This window comes from Molossus molossus, unplaced genomic scaffold, assembly GCF_014108415.1.
Source record: "Molossus molossus isolate mMolMol1 unplaced genomic scaffold, mMolMol1.p scaffold_m16_p_17, whole genome shotgun sequence".
Taxonomy (NCBI): Eukaryota; Metazoa; Chordata; class Mammalia; order Chiroptera; family Molossidae; genus Molossus; species Molossus molossus.
Window position 1 is genome coordinate 45,247,726 of NW_023425352.1, and position 21,422 is coordinate 45,269,147.

The following is a 21,422-nucleotide window of genomic DNA, read 5'->3' on the forward strand; positions in this document are numbered from 1 at the left end:
TGTTTGGAGAGGAAAAAATGTAAAGTGAATGAATAATTCAATTGTTGCATAGTAGGTATTTAAATGCTTACATATTGGCTTTTATTTTATATACTTAGGTAGTTTTAAGATTTTTGTTCCTTATGTACATAAATTCTTTAAAAAGTATTTCTAAAATTGTTATTAAAATTACATTAAAAATTTTCAGTGTCTTAAATTTCCTAATTCAATTTCCAAAGGCTCATGGGGTTGCCAAATAATATTCCACATGTGATATATAAGTAAACATAATTAAAAGACTTGTTTATGGCCAAAGGTGTGGAGACAAAATCGGGACCCAGTCTCTTACTTCCAAGCACAGATGGTCCCTGACTTAGGATGAGCTGACTAAACACTTTTTCAATGGTGTGAAAACAGGCATTTAGTAGAAACTGCATTTCTAATTTTGAATAGTCCTCTTTTCCTGTGCTAGCTATGTGCTGTAATACTATACAGTATGTTCATTGTGTTTATTTTGCCCAATGTATGTAAGCTAATGTAACATTTAAGGTAGGCTAGGCTAAAAGCTTGACGTTCTATAGGTTAGGTGAATTAAATGCATTTTGACCTGATAATTTCAACTGTAAGTTGAGGAGCATCTGTACTTGTTTCTTTTTACTAAACAACAAAGTAATATAGTCATTTAAAAGATTAAACATCCTTTAAGTTGCATTTACAATTTATTGTTTTAGGGGAGTATGTTTAACAAAAATAGTAAAATAGACCAAAAAACCCCCCAAAACAACAAAGCCAAAAACCCACATACTTGAAACTTCTTCAAAACCATCCCAGAATTCCTTAACATTGGCGTTTGAAATTATGCTGTCTTTGCAGTTCAGAAGATCAGCTTGGTGGTCTCCAAAATCAAGACTAATTGATTCTGACTTCCATAAGCTCATGTTCATTTTCTTATGTACACCAGAAACCACTGCAGGCTTATAAATAAATAGATAAATAAACATTAAAGACATACAGACACTTCCAAAATTTGATTTTATATGTACATACAACAAATGTTAAGTTTCAGTACAATGAATGACAAATTGTGAGAATAAGAGGCTATCAAAAATAGGCCCCGACTTGGAAAGATGTTCACAACATAGTTGGCCCTTGTTTATCGCAGTTAATCAGTTCTAGACTCTACCGCAATAAACAACTTTCTGCGAAGTAGGATTCTGTATTTACTATACAGCCGTCCCTTGCGCTTTGAAGGTCACGGCTTTACTCGATCACGACAGAGTTAAGCGTGAAGTGGCGAGGGACGGCTATATAGTGAAAAAGAAAAGGTGATGAGAGAATGTTGTGCAGAGCACATTGCCATTTTGTGAAATGAAAAATATTTAGCAATTTTCAAGAAAGCCTGAAAGATTACAGTAAAAATTTCATTTCCAGACAGTATAAATATGATTTTTTGGCTGCTTTATTTATAGATTTTTATAGACAGAACATAACCTCATTTATTTGTGTATATATAAATGTATTAAGATTTTAAGTAAAATATATAAAAAATCCTGGAGATTAAAAGTTTATATACATTCTGAGTTTATATTACTTAAAACACACACACACATTTTCTACCTTGACAAGAATCATAATAAAAATATTAAAAAACTAGACATAACTACATTAAATTTCAAGCCTAACGATGATTTCCCTGAAAGTGAGTTTTTCCTTTGACATTATATGAATTCAAAATCCCTCAAGGCCCTCCAAACTAAAAACCAACAACTGAAGTTTTATAGCTTTTAAAACCCCAATGCTGATGGGAAAAAACCAACAACAAATCGCTTAGGCAATCTATGTAATATTCTCAGTACTCCCTCATTTTTAATTCCTTTATTATAAATGAAGTTCAAAGTCTGGGATATAGAGAACACAAAGCTGTGACTTAGAGTTTCCTGTAAAAGATACTAATTACATTTAACTTTGTAAAATAATTAAATTTTGGGAATCATAGGAGAAGAATAACCTCTAGCTAGGGTTCTTATAACAACTGTCATCTCAAAAGCAAAGAATATAGGAAAATAAAAACCACCCTAGTCTGGTTAAGTACTTGGAGGACTACTCCATTAAACTTCCTTTCAATGGGCTTAATGATATGTCCAACTATTATTAAAACAGTTCAGCTATTAGATAATGAACTATTTTTGACAATTAACATATTAATTCCTAGCTCCTATTACGCCTATCCAAAAATACTCCTAAAAAACAAACAAACAAAAATACTCCTTTATCCAACCCTATCCCTTTCTATCTATGGTAACCAACAGCTTGGGAAAAGTAGATTTTTAAAAATTATAGGGGCTAGTTAATTAGAATATTCTGAAGCAGAATCCTTAGGCTACCATCAATCATCATCACCATCACTCATCATCATCTTCTCAAAACACATAAAACTGTCCTCATTTGACTCCTTGCCTTGGGTCTTATTCCCCTTTAATTCAACTTCCAATCTTCGTTGCTGCCATTTTAAAATGTCATTCAGATTACTTTGATTCCTGAGTTAAAACTATCATCTACAGAATTAAGTTCAAACTTTTCAGTATGATATATAAAGGCCTTTCATAAGCATAACCCTAACTACTTCATTTCCCTATCGTTACCCCACAGAACTCTAATCTCTGTATTCCAAACAAAACTACTTAACATTTCCCATCAAACCTGATGCTTTTGTTTGAAGCATTTGCAACCTACTGTCCATCTAGAAAAATTCCACTTAAAACCCAAAAGGCATTAATTCGGACCAGCCTTCTTGAATTAGTACTTTAGCTTAGTCATTCTCTGTTTTGGGCTTCTATAGCTACCTTGAACAAACTTCTTAGAATATTGAACATGCTTATAAAAATATTTATGTGACTATTTCAAGCCTACACAGAACTAAGTGGTCTAAACTGTGACTCAGCAATTATGGTTACTGGAGCGTTGAGAGCCAAGCCCTACCCCTTCAAAAAAATAAAATAAAATAAAGGGGGCTAGCTAAAGATTGTGTATAGTCAGCCTTCTCTACCATGGCTTCTGAATTAGCAGATTCAACCAACCATGAATAGAAAATAGGAAAAATAAAAGATGTTCCATTATTGCTGATATGTACTGTGTAGTTAAGGCTCATGATGGTTGCCACTGTACTAAACACATAAATACAATATTTTCTTCATTCTTTTTCTTTTTTTTTCCTCACCCGAGGACATTTTTCCATATTTTGTTCAGACAGAGTGGGAAGGAGAGAGAGAGAGAGAGAGAGAAACATCGATGTGAAAGGGACACATCGAGTGGCTGCCACCCACACGACCAACCAGGGCCAGGGACAAACTGCAACCGAGGTACATGCCCTTAGCGGAAACCGAACCCGGGTCTCTCTGGACCGCAGGCCAACGCTCTAACCACTGAGCCAAACTGGCCAGGTCTAAAATTTATTTATTTATTTTTTTATCCTCACCCGAGGATATTTTCCATTTTTTTTTGTACAGATAGAGTGGGAGGGAGAGAGAGAGGAAGGGAGAGTGAGAAACATCGACGTGAAGGGACACATCGAGTGGCTGCCACCCGCACGACCAACCAGGGCCGGGGACAAACTGCAACCGAAGTATGTGCCCTTAGCGGGAACCGAACCCAGGTCTCTCCGGACCGCGGGCCGTCGCTCTAACCGCTGAGCCAAACTGGCCAGGGCCAATTTTTTCTTGTTATTAGTCCCTAAACATGATGTAGCAACTATGCACATAGCATTCACATTGTACTAAATTATAAGTAATCTGGAGATAAAGTATACAGGATGTGAAATACAACATCATTTTATATAGTGGACTCAGGCATTTGCAGATTCTGGAATAAACCCCCCTCCAATACCAAAGGACAAATGTATACAATGCATAGGTGTGTATTTTTTCTAGGAAGAGAGAAACCAAGCATTCATCAGATACTGAAAAGGATTAGTGACCTAAAAATAGATTAAGAACTGTACTAAAACAGCCCTTACTCGTATCTTTCTCATTTTTATATACCTTACTCATATTTATATCCTTAGTGGCCAACAAAGATTAGATTTTATTAGGTGCTCAATAACTATCTGATGAGTGAAACAAAATAGCAATGTATTCCAGAAAGGAAGAAAAAAAACTGAACATTGTATTACTAAATTATGCAAATTCTTAATTTTGTTTATAATCTGTGCATTAATGTTGTAAACTGCCATCTGAAATGTGTATCAAACATTACATCAAAACTTTGGTCGAGGGATATCTGTTAATACTCTCAGTAATACTCTCAGTAATAAAGATAAATCAAAATATTTTTTTTTAGCCTAGCTGGAGTGGCTCAGTGGTTGAGTGTCATCAACCCATGCACCTAGAGGTCCATGGTTTGATTCCCGGTCAGGGCACATACCCAGGCTGTGGGCCAAATCCCCAGTAAGGAGCATGCAGGAGGCACACAATCGATGTTCGCATGGATGTTTCTGTCTCTCTCCCCCTTCCTCTCTCTATAAAATCAATAAAGAAATATAAATAAAATATTTTTTTGATCTTTTAGAGAGAGAGAAACAAACATTGAAGTGAGAGAGAAACATGGATCAGATGTCTCCTGCATTCCCCTCCCCCCACTGAGGATATGTGCCCTGACCAGGAATCCAACTGGGAACTCTCAGTCCATAGGAGGACGCTCAATCCACTGAAACACACTGGCTGGGCAATAAAGATAATTTTTTAAAAATTGACTTTACAGAGAGAGGAAGGGAGAGGGAGAGAGAGATAGAAACATCAATGAGAGAGAACATCAATTGGCTGCCTCCTGCATGCCCCCTTTCTTGAGATTTGGTCCACAACCTGTGCATGTGCCCTGAGTGGGAATCAAACTGGTGATCTCTTGCTACATGGGTTGACTCTCAACCAGTGAGCCACATCAGATGGGCCAATAAAGATAAATTTTAAACAATGGTCAAATGAAATATCATTTTTATTTGAGCACATTTAAATAATGGAGTTTATCATTCAAGACTTGATGAACTAAGTTAAAAATAAATAATCTATGGGTAAATATCAAAAGCAAAAACATCTATACATTTTATCAGTTCAAGAAAAATGCTTCTAGTATTAACACTTTAGTAGCAGATATAAAATCTGTTAACTGGACTAAAATAGAAGTAAAAAAAAAAGAAGGTACCATACTTTGTAATACATGGCTTTATTAAGTCTGTTGACTTATCAACAACAACAACAAAAAATCAGTGCTTTCCTATTAATTCATATAAATCTGGCCAAAAATAAGAATTCAGAAACAATAATTCTGGTAATTTTTTTATATCTTACTTCCACTCCAAATGTGTTAAATACTGAGAAACATTTTGCGTCTTCCTCTAAGTGTATACTAACTAAAATCAGCTTAAAATACTCACTTGTCCATGTTTCCAACATTCTTTGAAAAGCTTCCAATTATTAGTATTTTTATAATCCTTAAGCCAAAGAATATGCTTCTCACAGATCCAAGAATGTGGTATATCACTGTATAATTTGTGTTCATCCATGGAAGATTTTCTGCTTTCTTTAGGCTCTTCTTTAAGCTCTGGTTTTACATTTATCTTAGAGGCTTTATTTGGTGGTATTTTGTTTTCAACAACTGAAGCAATTATGTCATCAAGAATGTTTGGCATAGTCCTTCCACTTTTACCACTCTATTAGGAAAAAAAATTGTAGTTAGAGAAGAAATGCATAGATTTTTAAAGTTTCCTTTAATTTTTTTTTAATTACTCACCCAAGAATATATATATTTTTCTACTTATTATCAGATAGAGTGGGAGGGAGGGAGGGAGAGAGAGACAGAGAAAAACATCAATGTGATAGAGCCACATTGACTGGTTGCCAACTGCATGACACCACCAGGGCCGGGGACGAACTGCAACTGAGGTATGTGCCCTTAACCAGAATCGAACCCGCAAGTCCGTGGTCTGTGGGCCAACACTCTAACCGCTGAGCCAAATTGGCCAGGGCTTTTTTTTTTTCCTTTATTGATTCTAGAGGGAGGAAGGGAGAGGAAGACAGAGATAGAAACATCGACGAGAGAGAACATCGAATGGCTGCCTCCTGCATGCCCCCCACTGGGGATTTGGCCCACAACCTGGGCATGTTCTCTGACCGGAAATCGAACTGGTGACCACTTGTGCATGGGCCGAAGCTCAGCCACCGAGCCACACCAGTGGGGCAAAGTTTCCAACTAAAAAAGAAAAAATTCTTCACCTAGGACATGCTTTGAGAGAGAGGAAGGACAAGAGAAAGAGAAACATCAATTGGTTGAATTCTGTATGTGCTCTAACCGGGGATCAAGCCAGCAACCTCAGTGCACGAGATGACGCTCAAACAACTGAGCCACTCTGGCCGGGCTAAACTTTCATTCTGATTTACTACTAACATAGCAAACAACTAACACAAACAATTTGCTTGCCTTCAAGAATATGTAATCATGTCAGTGGATATAGATCTCTAGTCCCTATGCTGTTCCCCTGAGATGTGGGAACCAGAATTTTGGTGGTTTACCATGTGAGACCAAGTCTGTAGAAACTAGAAGTGTGGCCTTTCTACTTTTTATATTGTTTTAGGACTGGGATAGAGGGCACATATAGGTGGAATTTCCAGTATACTTTTAATGGCCACTAAAAGTTTATGCCTATCTATATAGTTCTGCTTGTACTTTCTCTGGAAAATAATTAAAGCAGAAACTGATTTCTAAATATTTTATTTTAACTAATAAAACATTTACTTCCTTATTTTTTCCTCCATCAGATATATGGATTTCAAATTCTGAGGAGTATCTTGGGGCTCTTATGGCATCAAAATGCCCCTCCCCCAACCTTATTCACCTTGTGTGTGGGGGGGTCTCCACCTTTCAAGTTATGAGTTAGCTACAGTGCAAACAGGAATGTGCCTAGTAATTTGGTACATTTGATTTGACTTGACTATTTGTGTAGTTCAAAGCTGAATCTCTAAATCATCTAAACTTAAGGCCCATATGAAAAGTCAAAAATCTGGGATCTCACTCACTGGGGTTCCCATTGAATATACTGGTGCAAAGGCAATGCCAGCATCTGTAGAACCCACGCGTAGCTTGCCAGCTGTTGTGGTCAATAAATCCCGTAAGGTTGAGCCTTGTTCATTATTCTGGGACACAGGAGGTGATGTTCTGCTATTTGGAGAATCAGGACTGTCTTGTTCTCTCTCTTCAATTTGCTTTTCAAGAGCAAATTCTTTATTTTCTGCAATAAAACATTTTACAAAATTCAAATACAATTAAGGAGACTGCTAAAGTACAGACAAAACCAGCAAACTGTATTTTATAATGAGAAGTAAAAACTACAGCACTAGTGATTTATTCACCTGGACACACACCAGAGGATGGGCTAGATCCTTCAAAATGGAGTCAAATGGTTTAATTTTTGTTTTTAAGAGAGAGAGAGAGGAAGGGAGAAACATAGAAACATCTATGTGAGACAGATAATCCATCAGCTGCCTCTTGCACACCCCTTGCTGGGGATTGAGCTGGCAACCTGCACATGTGACTGGGAATCAAACTGGGACCTCTCAGTCCATGGGAAGAGGCTCAATCCAGAGTCACACCCCTAGGCTGGAGTCAAACAGTTTGAATATGAAAAGGCCTTCCTAAAATCTTAGACATGTACCAGAACTTTTACCTGCTACAAATGCAAACACTATAGGTAAGACAGAAAGAAAGGATAAGTGAGTAACAAATCTACTGCCCTAGTGGCTTTATTGATAGGTTCATCCAGAAATGATTCCGCATCTAATTTTGATGCAATCACAGGGAGGTTGAATTCCCAATAAGAGAACAAAGGTTTTACTGAACCTAAGCCATAATGCAAGCAAGACGAAAAGTAATTGTTTTATGCGAATAGTACATTAATGTATAAAAGTACACTGTTGGTTATATGACAATAAATACTCTATTATATAGTTGACTGATCCCTGAACAACATAGGCGTTAGGGGTGCTGATCTCCAATGAAGTAAAAAAGTCCATGTATAACTTTTGACTCCACCCAACTTGTCCCTTGATACCCATGGAGAATTGGTTCCAGGACACTCCTCACCCCGCACATGGATACAAAATCCATGGATGCTCAAGTCTCGATAAAAATGGTATATACATAGATCAATGTAACGGTGAACTCCCAATCTCGAATCATGAACAGTACAGGCATTTATTGAAAAAAATCCTCATACAAGCGTACCCATGCAGTTTAAATCCATGTTGATCAAGGGTCAATGTATACTTAGATAACTAATTACACTTACCTTTTTTTTCCTCTCTGGACTTTTGCTCTGCAAGATCTGCTAACCAATGCAGTGGTGACTGGGATTCTGGAGGAGTTAACTTGCTGTCTGTGCTGACATCACTCCCTGGACTGCGGCTGCCATTATCCTCAGACTTCTGAGGAGTATTTTGCTGCTGAGACTCCGGCAGGCACAGAGAAATTTTATTACTGTGATTGAGAACATTCTGTAAAACCTACAAGGGTAGAACAATAAAATTAAAAAAATACTATCTCTTCAATTAATCACTTAAAAGGAGTCATATTTCTACCGTGACACAGAAACAATTTAAAAAATATGTTTCAAATTGGATATCAAGTGTCAAAGCTGATTAATTTAAACATGCATTTGATTTGAATAATTAGAAATTTATACTCACTTGAGACACACCATTCATTGTAGGAAAATTACCAACTTGTATATTCTGTTTGTTAGTACAATGACAATGGGATTTAATACCATATTTTTCTCTCAGACTGTGCATCACATCTAGAAGGTCTGTCAAAACTACAAAATATAATAGTGGTTAATTAAAAGGTCACAACTAATTGTTAGATTATAGAATTTTTTCCTGATTTTCTTGGGCTGCTTGACTTTTATTTTTTTCCTCAATCTTTCCATCAAGTGTAAGTTTGATCATTAAACAAAATTAATGTTCCCTATTCTTTTCTCTCTTACCTCATTTATTAAAAATTCAGTGTTCAAAAAAGTAGAATAATCTTCCATCATACATCTAATAAACTTTTTCATTACACTCTAGATTTCCTCTACTAAAAAATGGTTCCTCTGTGGTCTACTTATTCACAGGGCTGGGCTTGTTAACTTTATCACATGGAGGATTCTAAGAACTGCGCAAGAACAATTTAAGATTAAATAAACATTATCTTTCTACTCCATTATATTCCTACATATGTTCAAATAATCTTGAGCAACCAAGTGCTGTTACACTAAGTAAATATACATACTTACCGGAACCGGGTATGATTTGAGTTGGCATTAAATGTTTGTGATCATGAGGCTGTCCCTTCACACACTTTATCCAAGCATACAGTTCTTTATCTGTAAGATTATAACATGTATTTTTATATCACTCATGGATATGTAATTAGAGAATTGATGGCTTGTATATAAACAGCTTAATGATTATATAAAATGTTAATGGTAGGATTCAAATGTACATTCCTTAAAAACAAAAAACTGAAAAGATAATTCCACCATTCCAACATTCCAACACTTTTATAAAAACAGGATACAAAACTGATGTTAGCCTTTCTAAAATGACCATTATTTTATTTTATTTTTTTTTTATCCTCACCAGAGGATATTTTTCCATTTTTGTACAGATAGAGTGGGAAGGAGAGAGAGGAAGGGAGAGAGAGAAACATTGATGTGAAGGGACACATCGAGTGGCTGCCACCCGCAAGACCAACCAGGGCCGGGGACAAACTGCAACCGAAATACGTGCCCTTAGCGGGAACCGAACCTGGGTCTCTCCGGACCGCAGGCCGATGCTCTAACCGCTGAGCCAAACTGGCCAGGGCAATGACCATTCTTTATTATCATTAATATATTAGTAGTTACTTCTTTCGTCCCTGTCTGATTTTAGCTTCTCTGTACCTAATCTCCTTTGATGTTTTGTTTTCTGTGCCACACATGGCTTCTGCCCAATCTCAGACTGATAGAAATTGGACACTGTAGCGAACTCATTTTCCTTTCATGCTCCAAAGACATGTAGAGAAACCACCATGAGACACATGAAAAAGGCACTACTTGATAACGACAGAAGAAAAATTGTGATGTCCTAAACTACACTGTACTAGAAAGAGAGGCAAGAATAATTAACCAGTTATTAGCCATGGACCAACCAACAGACTGCTCTGCTCACATGCTGAATGTATGTTGAAGCTTTTTTGTTAAATTCTCACCAGAGGACATTTTTATATTAATCTTCAGATGTAGCTGAAAGGAGAGAGGGAGGAAGAGAGAGAGAAACATCGATGTGAGAGACTCACTGATTGGTTGCCACACAACCCCAACCAGGGCCGGGGACAAACTGCAACCAAGGTACTTGCTCTTAGTGGGAACCAAACCCAGGTCTCTCTGGTCCATGGGGCAACACTAACTGCTGAGCCAAACCAGCCAGGGCTCTATGATGAAGCTTTGAAACAACCTCTGTACTAGTCATCAGCTGCCACTGCAACCTACTTATGCACGAACTTTCAGGACTTGCTGGTAACTAATCAAAAGTAGTAAATATTTCTTCTTTATAAACCATGCAACTACCCTAAACTGTCCCCCGCTCCCTTATCTAGCCAGTGCAAATTCTTTCAAAACAACTTACATCTTTCTTCCCCAAAATATAATGTATAAAAGAGCCCTTCCACTCCAGGATGATGGACATGTTTGTCATTTCTATCTAGCCCTGCTGCTAGTTGGTCAGACTGCATGCCCCAGGACCTGGTCTTTTTCTGGCTAGCATTTGGCTCAATAAAACTTTCCTTTCAGAAAAGCTTTTGGTCATGCAAATTTTTTATTTAACAATAGTATTTGATTGCCTTCAAACAAAGTTCCATACTTTGAGTTGTAAATATATTAAAGCATACCATAGGAAAACTATTTAGTATCTTGATCTCAAGGAGATTTTCTCTATAAATTTAATGACCGACAGCTACTTATGATGTAGTTTTAGGAGCTTCAATGATTATCACAAAGCTCATTAAATTCAGCATAAAAAATGTAAAACTATTATTCCATAAAGTCTAATTCTAAATAAATCCAAATCCAGGGTAAAACTTTTAAAAAAAGCTTTCTGACTTTTCCCCCTCCAAAACCTACATAGTAACTTGTAAATGTTTTCTAACTGCTTATATTTTAGGCATTTAAGTTATTACCACTATATAAAGTTATAACCTAGTCAAGTGAGTTTATTACAATATTTAACAGTAAAATAAGAAAATAGGTAGCAGAATATACCTCAAGGCAGATAGATTATACTAAAAAAAATGATATGGTGACTGATTGACTATACTAAAATACCCTATGCTTCTTCAAAAAGATTCAGGCTTGCCCTGGCCAGTTTGGCTCAGCGGTTAGAGCATCGGCCCACGGACAGGAGAGTCCCGGGTCTGGTTCCTGCTAAGGGCATGTACCTTGGTTGCAGTTTGTCCCTGGCCCCGGTTGGGGTTGTGTGGGTGGCAGCCAGTCGATGTCTCTCTTACATAGATGTTTGTGTCTCTCTCACATTAATGTTTCTCTCTCTCTTTCCCCCTCTTTCCCTCCCGCTCTATCTGAAGATAAATGCAAAAAATGTCCTCAGGTGAGGATTAAAAAATAAATTAAAAAAATAAAAAATTTAAAAATTCAGGCTTATATATATATATAATATTGGAAAATACAATACTATAAATTAAAATATATAAAAACAAAAATTCAAAATGCATGTCATGAAGTTTTATAGCTGTGCAGCTACCTCTACCAACAAAAAAATATCCAAATATATTTTTATGCTTTTGAAGGTATTTAATTTCCTAAAATACATTCCTTATTATGGTTTTGCTTTTTACTTATATATATCTTTTTTTGTACCACAGAAACACCAAGCAGATGTTTCAACATGCTTCCCCCTTGCTCAGGGCTCTTTGTTAAGTGATGGGTATATAAAATAAAAGATCAGAAAGGATGAAGTTTAGTAATCCTATCAGCAGAGAAGATACTGATGGCTAAATCATGGTTCATTTCTACCTGACATACTACTCTGAAAAAGAGCTGCCTGAAACGAAAAGTCCAGCACTAAACATGATTTTATCGCAATAATCCCACAATTTGAATCCTCTCATTTCATTAAAGACTTACCCCAAACAACTGACTCAGTACTTTCAAGGTTACCAATATTAGGTAGCTACTTCCAAAATTGACTTGAATAACTTTTCTAAAAAATGTTTAGCATGAAATAGGTACAATCAGTTACTTCCTTTTCAAACTTGATATTATCTCCAGCTGTTATTAAAATGCAGAATACTGTTTTTGTGCCACTTTATTTATATACAAATTAAACAGTTTCAAAGGCTGTTTTCATATATAATGAAGATTTCTTCATTTTGTAAAAACTAGGGAATAAATAGTAAGTGGCAGCATATTCTTAAACAGGTTGATTTGAAATTTATGACCCAACATTTAGAAAAGTCAATTCACACCATTCAGTGTTCAACTGTGATTTATGCAAAGCCCTAATAAATTTGGGCTACATTAAAGGAACTATTTTTGCTTGAAATGAGGGGGTGAAGGTGAATCTACTAATCAGGTTAAATAGATGAAGCTTTATTTTAAAAATATCTGGCCATTATTAAACTGTGGTTACTCCTTTTAAACACTTCCTAATGTATTAAGAAAGAGAAAAAAACCCCACACATGTCTAACTTTCCAGATGCATGATCTGATAGAAAATAAACATTATTAAAAAACTTTAATTTATATAAAGTTATATAAGATTATAAACGGACCTCTAGAACTCTTCCGCTCCTTTGCCTTGTAACAATCTAAGCAGACTACAAATCCACATTTTTGGCAGACCCAGTGTATGTTAAACAATGTTGCTTCACATGCATCACACATCTCTCGGACTCCTCTCACTGCTCTTTTCCAGGCAATTTTGGCTGAAATACAGAGAAATAAAAATTTAAGGGCAAACATACTATTTTTCCTGTAATTTTTGGTGAAATACACAGAACAAAAATGTGATGGCAAACCAAGAACTCTGAAGGATATATTAACTAAAGAGCAATAGATTTCTTTTTCTTCTTTTTTAAAAAACGTTTTTACTGATTTTAGAGAGGAAGGGAGAGAAACACTGATCAGTTGCCTCCCATATGCACGCTGACCAGGGAACCAAACTGGCAACCTTTCAGTGAGCATGGGATGACGCTCAACCAACTGAGCCTGAGCCACACTGGCCAGGCAATAGCAGATTTCTTTTTAAAAATAAGTTTCCTTTATAGATTTTAGAGAGAGTGGGAGAGGGAGAGAGAGATAGAAACATTGATGAGAGAGAACATCAACTGGCCGCCTCCTGCATTCCCCCCATTGGGGATCAGGCCCACAACCTGGGCATGTGCCCTGACCGGGAATCGAACCAGTGGGTTCTTGGTACATGTGTCAATGTTCAACCACTGAACCACACCAGCTGGGCAGTACAGCAGATTTCTTGAAGTAATTAGTGATTCCCTTCAGAAAATATATATCTAATTGAAGGGTTGTCAATCTTGACACCTTTGACATTTTGGACTACAAGACTTTCTGTTGTGGAGCACTGTCCAGGGCACTGTAGGATGTGTACTAGCATCTGCAGCCTCTACCCATTAGATGCTATTACCCTTCCCTCAATACCTTTCAGCCTTTTGTCTTTATGTTTTTATAAATTATTTTTTGAGAGACAGAGGAAGGGAGAGATAGAAACATCTACGTGAGAGAGAAACACTGATCGGCTGTCTCCCACAGAGACTGCCTCCAACTGGAGATTGAGCCTGCAACCCAGGCATGTGCCCTAATTGAAAATTGGACCCGAACCTCTCAGTCCATGGAACGACGCTCAAGCCACTGAGCCACACCGCTCAGACTACCCTCAATACTTTCCAGTTACGGAATCAAAAATGTCCCCGGATGGACAAACCACTCTTTTAAAGAAGGAAAAGAAGCTAACATTTAGAGACTCTTTAGTACTTTAGGTGCTTTATATAAAAGTTAACATAATTAACCTATTTTCTAAACAAAACTATAAGGTAATTACTATTCCTGTTTTACAGTCATACAGCTAAGCAAGGAGTGAAGCTGAGATTCAAATATACATCTAACTCTAAAAGCTATGATGAATCATACCAGATTAACAACGTAAAAAACTGGGATAGATGTTTTTATATGGCAAATGCTGAAGTTTCTCAATTTCACATCCAAAGTGTCTTTGTCATGCTAAACTAGGTCATAATGGCGGACACAACAAAATGCTATTGTGATTTCATGAACTGCTAATCCATTAATTTCAAAATCAAATGGAAAATATCTTTTACTGTAAGTATGTATAGGTGCATACGTACATAAAAACTGCCATGATCAAAATCAAAAGTCAACAAGACTAGGTAGGATCAGGGACTTCTCCCAGAGAAAACACATTTCAAATTCTTAAAATCAAATTTATACAATTTCATGTTCTAAATATATAACTTCCTTACCATCCTTTTTCACCCAGGACAAAGCTGTTTTTTCAGATGTTACTAATTGACAGAACTTATCACCTATTATATCCAAGATGTACTTTGAAGTCTCTATGTCTAGTTCATCATCTTCATAATTTTCATGTGTCCATAAACTCATAGCTTCATCATCATATTGGTCAGGAGAGGAGAAACCATCTATTCTAACCACTCCATTTTTACTAAATGACAATCTGAAACATCAAAACACAAAAGCATTAGATACCAAGATATAGGTCCAGTTATTTTAAAGTTGCAAATTTATAATCAATGTATACTTTTATATTAAATATAAATATGTAAATTATAATCACAATTAAAAAAGGGTAACCCATATATACACACTTGAATTATTAATTAAATTTAACCAAATTAGATCACTTATACTTAAACTCCAATCAAATGAAAACTATGTCCAAGTAGTTGATGAGAACAAGATTTAAAAGCTTCCTACAGCATTGCTATTATTTTATACAAAATCTAATTCAGGAACCTCTAAAGTTGACAATGCCAGAAATCACCTTAAGACTTTCACTGAAAAGATTTAAAAAATGCCAGGGATCACAGCAGACATGGGGGGGGGGGGGGAGGGCTACAGTTTTGAGTATAAAAACCAGTCTACTATTCTATAAACCTACATTTGCCCCATCCTGTACATATTTTTCATTAATTAAAATGACACTTTATTAATTTGATGTAGAGAAACAAGGATGAAACCCTAAGTTTATTAGGAACCCAATTAGTTTACTGCCTTGTAGCTTCTGACATCCAATTAATGTAACTGCTCAGTACAAAAAGGTTTAGGGTAAACAGAAGCAAAATTACCCTTTTTTATTAGCTAGTGGCTAGTCCTCCTCTATCTTTGTAATTACTCTCAAAAACAGGGTGATACTGAAAGTGCATTAACAGTCATTCTCTTCTTTTCAAATAGATGCCAAAAACATTGCCTTACTCCTTTTTCACATTCCTTTCTTACCTTGCACTTTCTCTCTTTAAAAAAACCAAGTTATCTCCCTTGTTATAACCCAGCATCTTATTTCAGTGTGATATTATACCTATCTGAACATTTCTTTCCTTCAAACTTTCCTAAAATTTTCTCTCTTTAAACCACGTTCCTTTTGATTCCTTTTCACCTTTTCTGCACTTCCATAAGTACTATCATATGTTTCTATTGGGGGTGGGGGAGTAGGTTACTAGTTGAAAGACCATGAATTAAGAATAAAACTTGTCTTCCTACAAAGTCATACTTCTGGGGTCTCTACTGAGCTATCAGCACAGTGTATCTCATAACTTCTTAGAAAGATGATGCTGATGATTAGGAAAATAACGGTAGCTCACATTAATAATGAGTATTTCATATGTGCTTCGAACTACACTAATATGACTGTGCATTTTATATAATTTAATCTTCTGAAACCCCTCTGGGATAGGGTACCACTATCATTCACGTTATGTAGATGAATCAGGCTTAGCTAAAATCCTACCTAACACATTTAATAAATCATATGGGAACTAAGGAACAGAGCTGGGACTGAAACCCAGGAATGAATGATTGTAGAATATGAGACATTAGTCTCTACTAGCTGGGTAAACCAGGTATTCTTTAGTTAAACTCTTATGAATGTACCTGTTGAGATTTAGTATTAAGGTATTACTGGGTAATATTAATATTATAGGTTAATAGCAACTATAAGTTGTGTTTATAGTTATACTACAAAACCTGTGAAATGGAATTAACAAATCCTTTCTATAATCCTGTCATTTTATAACTTGTATTTGTATAGCTACATATGTTTAACAACATAAAAGCATGGGTATGCCAATGTAATTCACTGACTTTATTAATTTAATTTCTACACTATTTACCTAGATTTATAGACTATTTGTGATTATTAGCTAATGTACAGATATAAATGCAACAGTGTTGCAACCAAAGTATTTAAATGCTTAAAAAAATCTTTATATCAAACAAATTGCTGTTTTCTACCATTTTCTAGAATACTAAAAATTTCTCATTAATAAATCTCAGTAAAGACCATGAATACATATAACAATGTAAATATGAATTTAGTTCTATAATAAGCTGTTAAATTTAGTACTAAAAAAAGTTTAAAATTCTTTTACAATGTTTCAAAAACAAAGAGGCTACTGTCCCCAAATGGAGTCCTCAAAATGACCGTACAATTTCCAATATTCAATAACATACTTTCCCCTAATTACTTAATATTATACTTACCGTCTAAAGTAGTAAAATCTACAAAACACTGGTGAGTGGGCTGGTTCTTCTTCTTTTTTACTCCGAATAAGTCTACATTCTCGGCACTTTTGCAAATTAGGCCCTATCTCACAGCAGGAGTCATCCTGTAAAAAGGATTCCCCAGTTTGCTTCAGCTTCTTGACTTTACGCCAATCTTTTAATACTGAACGAGGGATGCCAGCTGTAAAACCAGTAGGAAACTATTAGCAAGATTATATATATATATTTTTTCAATCCTCACCCGAGGATATTTTTTCTATTTACCTTCAGATAAAGTGGGAGGGAGGGAGAGAGAGAGAAACATCGACATGAGAGGGACACACCGACTGGTTGCCTCCCCCACGACCCTGACCAAGGCCAGGGATGAACCACAACTGAGGTACGTGCCCTTGGTCGGAATTGAACACGCGATTCATTGGTATGCGGGCCGATGCTCGACTGCTGAGCCACAATGGCCAGGGCCAAGATTATACTTTTTTAGAAAAGTATACTCCTTGACATAGGATTCAATTATACAATTGTGACAATATGTTAAGATTGTAGAAAAGAAGCAGAGATTATAGTTCAAGGTACTCATTAATAACTAAAAAAAGTCCACAGCAATACTTTATACTTACCATTCTAACCAAATGAATTCTTCTGCCAGTATACTCTAAATGCAGAGCTAAGTAAATCTTCTAGCTGAGTCAAATATTTACATATAAAATATTCATATTCATATAAAGTAAACGTGAAAATCATTCATTTTCTACATAAAGCTAAAAAATACAGCACTTATACACAAAAAATTTGGCATATGTAGGAGGAAGCTCCTTCAAGATCCACAGGAAGAATCTAAAAACTAAAAGTTAATACTTCTAGAAATAACAGGCTAGTTTTAACATACTTAAGTTTTGAAAGAGTTAATCTGATTCTCAAAGGTAAGTGTGGTTCACTAAGTCAAAAAACTGGTGATTTTATAACACAAATACTTAGGAGATGAGGAGCTAAGTTATTCCTCCTAATAGTGACCTTGTTGCATGACAGAAAGAAAAAATGAGCACCAGAATGCTAAAGAAAAACAAAGCTTTTCAGGAAAAATATGTTAATCATAATATAGTGTATATTGATGCTCTATCATTTTTTTTTTTTTAATCCTTACCTGAGGATATTTTTTTCTATTTATCTTCAGATAGAGTGGGGGGGAAGGAGAGAGGGACACACTGACTGGTTGCCTCCAGCACAACCCTGACCAGGGCGAAGGACGAACTGCAACCGAGATACATGCCCTTGACCAGAATCGAACCCGTGACTCACTGGTCTGTGGGCTAAACCAGCCAGTGCAATGCTCCATAATTTTTATTAACTTGAATTTAATTGTTGTAATCAACACTGAGTCAAGTAATCAGTCATCTATAGAGCAGAATTCAAAACATCATACACAAATTAAAGTTTGCCTATTACATTTTTACAAATCTATTAATTTAAAAGCAACCTATGTTGGTACAAGCAATATTTGTTGACTCTTACAAACGTGTTTATATTGCCCATATTAATGTATCTATACATCAGATGTGAAATTTACATAGTTTGCAATTTCTATCATGTTGAAAGAATAAATTTTATTTCCTACCCTTATGTTTTCTTATTCTAAGACTATATACTTCCTGCAGAAACAAGTAGCAGAACTCTTGTCCTGACCTCCTACTATCACTTATCTGTTCACCTATAGTGTCTGCAGTTCAATTACAGCAAGATCACACATCTTAAGACAGGAACTGTGTTTAAACTCCAGGGTGGCCCATTTAAAGTCTGTGTAGCATTAACCACTCCCACAATTGATGCTTGGTTTTTTACAAGTTCTCTCTTCTTCTGTCTCTAACTTAGGGCAAGGAGCCACTTTACTTAATCCACTAGAGAAACATATATACCCATCATGGAATATGTTTTTCAGAAGGCTTGTGTAAAAGGTTATTTTTTTCCCCATTGTATATAAGAAAGATTTCTTCAATAGACTGTATAAAATATTCAGAGCTTTAAAAATTCAGAATGAACAGAAATGGTACACTACTGATAAATGTTTATTTGGTATACTTGCTTCCAATCACTTACTTACTTTTTAAATTTATTACATTAGAATAAGCTAAATGTAATCTATTTTGACTAGAAAATTACTATTAACCAACATACTTTGTTGTTGTTGTTAATTCTCATCTGAGGATATTTTTTCCATTAACTTTTTCAGAGAGAGTGGAGGGAGGGAGGGTAAGAGAGAGAGAGAGGAAAGGAGACAGAGGGAGGAAGAAGAAGGAAGTGGGGAGGGGAAGAGGGGAAAGAGAAAGAGAGACATTGACTGGTTGCCACCTGCAGGCAGGGTTGGGGATCAAACCTGCACCCTTCAGTGCATGGGCTGACACTCTAACCAGTGAACCACTGGCTACAGCCCAATATGCTTTTACATTTCAAATAATGGAGCTGTTCAGAGCATGGATAACCATACCATTGTGAACGATTTAAATAGTGTTATAATAAAAAAACACACAACACGACATTTAAAATCAAATCTCAATTCTGTGAAATAGACAATATGCTTTTTTAAAATTTAAATTTTATTTTTATTTATTTATTTTGTTAATCCTCACCCAAGTATCTTTTTAGTTTTATTTTTATCCTCATCCAAGGACATTTTCCCATTTTTTGTTCAGGTAGAGTGGGGGGGGGGGAGGGAACATCGATGTGAAAGGGACACATTGAGTGGCTGCCACCCGCACGACCAACCAGGGCCAGGGACAAACTACAACCAAGGTACATGCCCTTAGTGGGAACTGAACCCAGGTCTCTCGGGACCGCAGGCTGATGCTCTAACTGCTGAGCCAAACCAGCCAGGGCTATTCTTTTTAAATTATTAGATAGACTGGAAGGGAGGGAAAGAGATGGAGAGAGAGAGAGACAGACAGACAGACAGACATCAATGTGAGAGACACACGATCCCAGCCAGGGCCGGGATCGGACCTGCAACCCAGGTATAGTGCCCTTGACCAGGAATCGAACCTCAACCCTTCAGTCCAGTCCTCAGGCAGATGTTCTAACAGCTGAGCCAATCCAGCCAGGGTAGCTTTTTAAAAAATGAACGAATGAATTACAAAGACATGACAATCCAGGTCATATGAACAGTTTTTGATACTATAATTTTTGCTTCTGACTAGAACACAGGACTGTAGCTAAGTCCTTTTAGACATTTTATTAGAAGTGTTTGTACAATAAATAAAACTTCATCTTCCAATTCTATATATCTAATTTACTGGCAACATCTAAAATCTAAAACTTTGAGATTAGTAAGATACTTAGTCAACAAAAAATATTTCTACTTTCTTTATATTCTAGGAACCTTTTCAACCTTAGTTCTCAAATTTACTAGTAAATCCTTAAAATAGTCTAGCAACAGAAAACCAGGAAGGAAAAAATTAAGGACAATTACATGTTAACTTTTAATCTGTGATACACTATCACATTAAAAAATATTTTTTGAGACATAGAAATGAACTCTGATTATAGTTAAGCCACTAGTTTTATGCACCATGGGACTTACAGATATATTTAAATTTGATGGGCAATTTCAGTTCATAAAATGGTCATATTTAATCCAGGAAGTAAACTATCTACTCAGGTTGAGAAATTAGGTTCATAAATTCCCAATTTAGAGAACTTTTCTAGATAGCCCAGAATAATAGCAAGTTAACTCTGCCCATAATGAAAAGATAGCATTTAACAGTCAATTTTATTTTGGATTTGGGAATAAATGGTACTTAACATTGCCTGTTTTAGAATTCTTACATGGGAAACATGTACGTTCAATCTCAAAATGAAAAAATATGCACACTTCATTAAGAGTTAATTTTATAAATTTAATTTCATGAGTTTTCTAAGTGTTAAAAACTGAAAGGTTCCTATCTTTGTTTTTGTTGTTGTTGTTTTTGTAAGTTTAACTCAAGTATTTGAATACCCAACACCAAAGTAAAGGTTATGTGAAGAAAGAGAAAAAATTACCGACTACACTAAGCCCCATAAGAATGCACTGGGGGAAGTAACTCAAACACAGGAGAAAGGAAAAGCAGCTCTATACAATCCAATACTCCAATAAATGGCAGGTAACCTTCTTTTCAATTTCCCTTTCTTTCTTCTGACTATATTTGCATTTCAGTCCCTAAGCATCTCTTCTCCAGTTGAGCTTGTTTTTCCTTTCTTCTTTCTCTTCCTGATTGTCCATCCATCCTCCTAATTTTCTCTCCTTCACTTTGCCTCTGATTTCCACACAGGAATATGGGAAAACCTTATTCAGTGAAAAGGTCCAAATAAGAGCCTTCAAACATCCAAATACTTGTGAAAGAACTTCTTGAATGTCCTCATTGTCATAGATATTTCATATATTTTATGTGGACGAATACTGAATACAGTGAAAACTATTAAGTGCTTTATGCATTGTGCAACATACCTAAAAAGATACAAGCAAACTGAGCCCTGGCCAGTTTGGCTCAGCTGTTAGAGCATCAGCTCACAGAGTGCAAGGCCATGGGTTCAATTCTGGTCAAGGGCATGTACTTGGGTTGCAGGTTCA

General features: G+C 36.0%; 1 protein-coding gene across 9 annotated transcripts in view; it reads right to left on the reverse strand.

Moving 5' to 3' along the window:
• Positions 1–21,422, reverse strand: part of JMJD1C (jumonji domain containing 1C) — a 307,703-nt gene that overhangs the window by 19,358 nt on the left and 266,923 nt on the right. For all 9 annotated transcript variants that reach the window (XM_036264655.1, XM_036264657.1, XM_036264662.1 and 6 more), the window contains 9 exons: positions 16,808–17,009; positions 14,551–14,765; positions 12,829–12,981; positions 9,299–9,388; positions 8,709–8,836; positions 8,312–8,525; positions 7,044–7,255; positions 5,405–5,680; positions 785–953 (listed from right to left, as the gene is read on the reverse strand). In XM_036264655.1, coding sequence (XP_036120548.1) covers positions 785–953; positions 5,405–5,680; positions 7,044–7,255; positions 8,312–8,525; positions 8,709–8,836; positions 9,299–9,388; positions 12,829–12,981; positions 14,551–14,765; positions 16,808–17,009 — 1,659 coding nt within the window. The remainder of the gene's footprint in view (positions 1–784; positions 954–5,404; positions 5,681–7,043; positions 7,256–8,311; positions 8,526–8,708; positions 8,837–9,298; positions 9,389–12,828; positions 12,982–14,550; positions 14,766–16,807; positions 17,010–21,422) is intronic.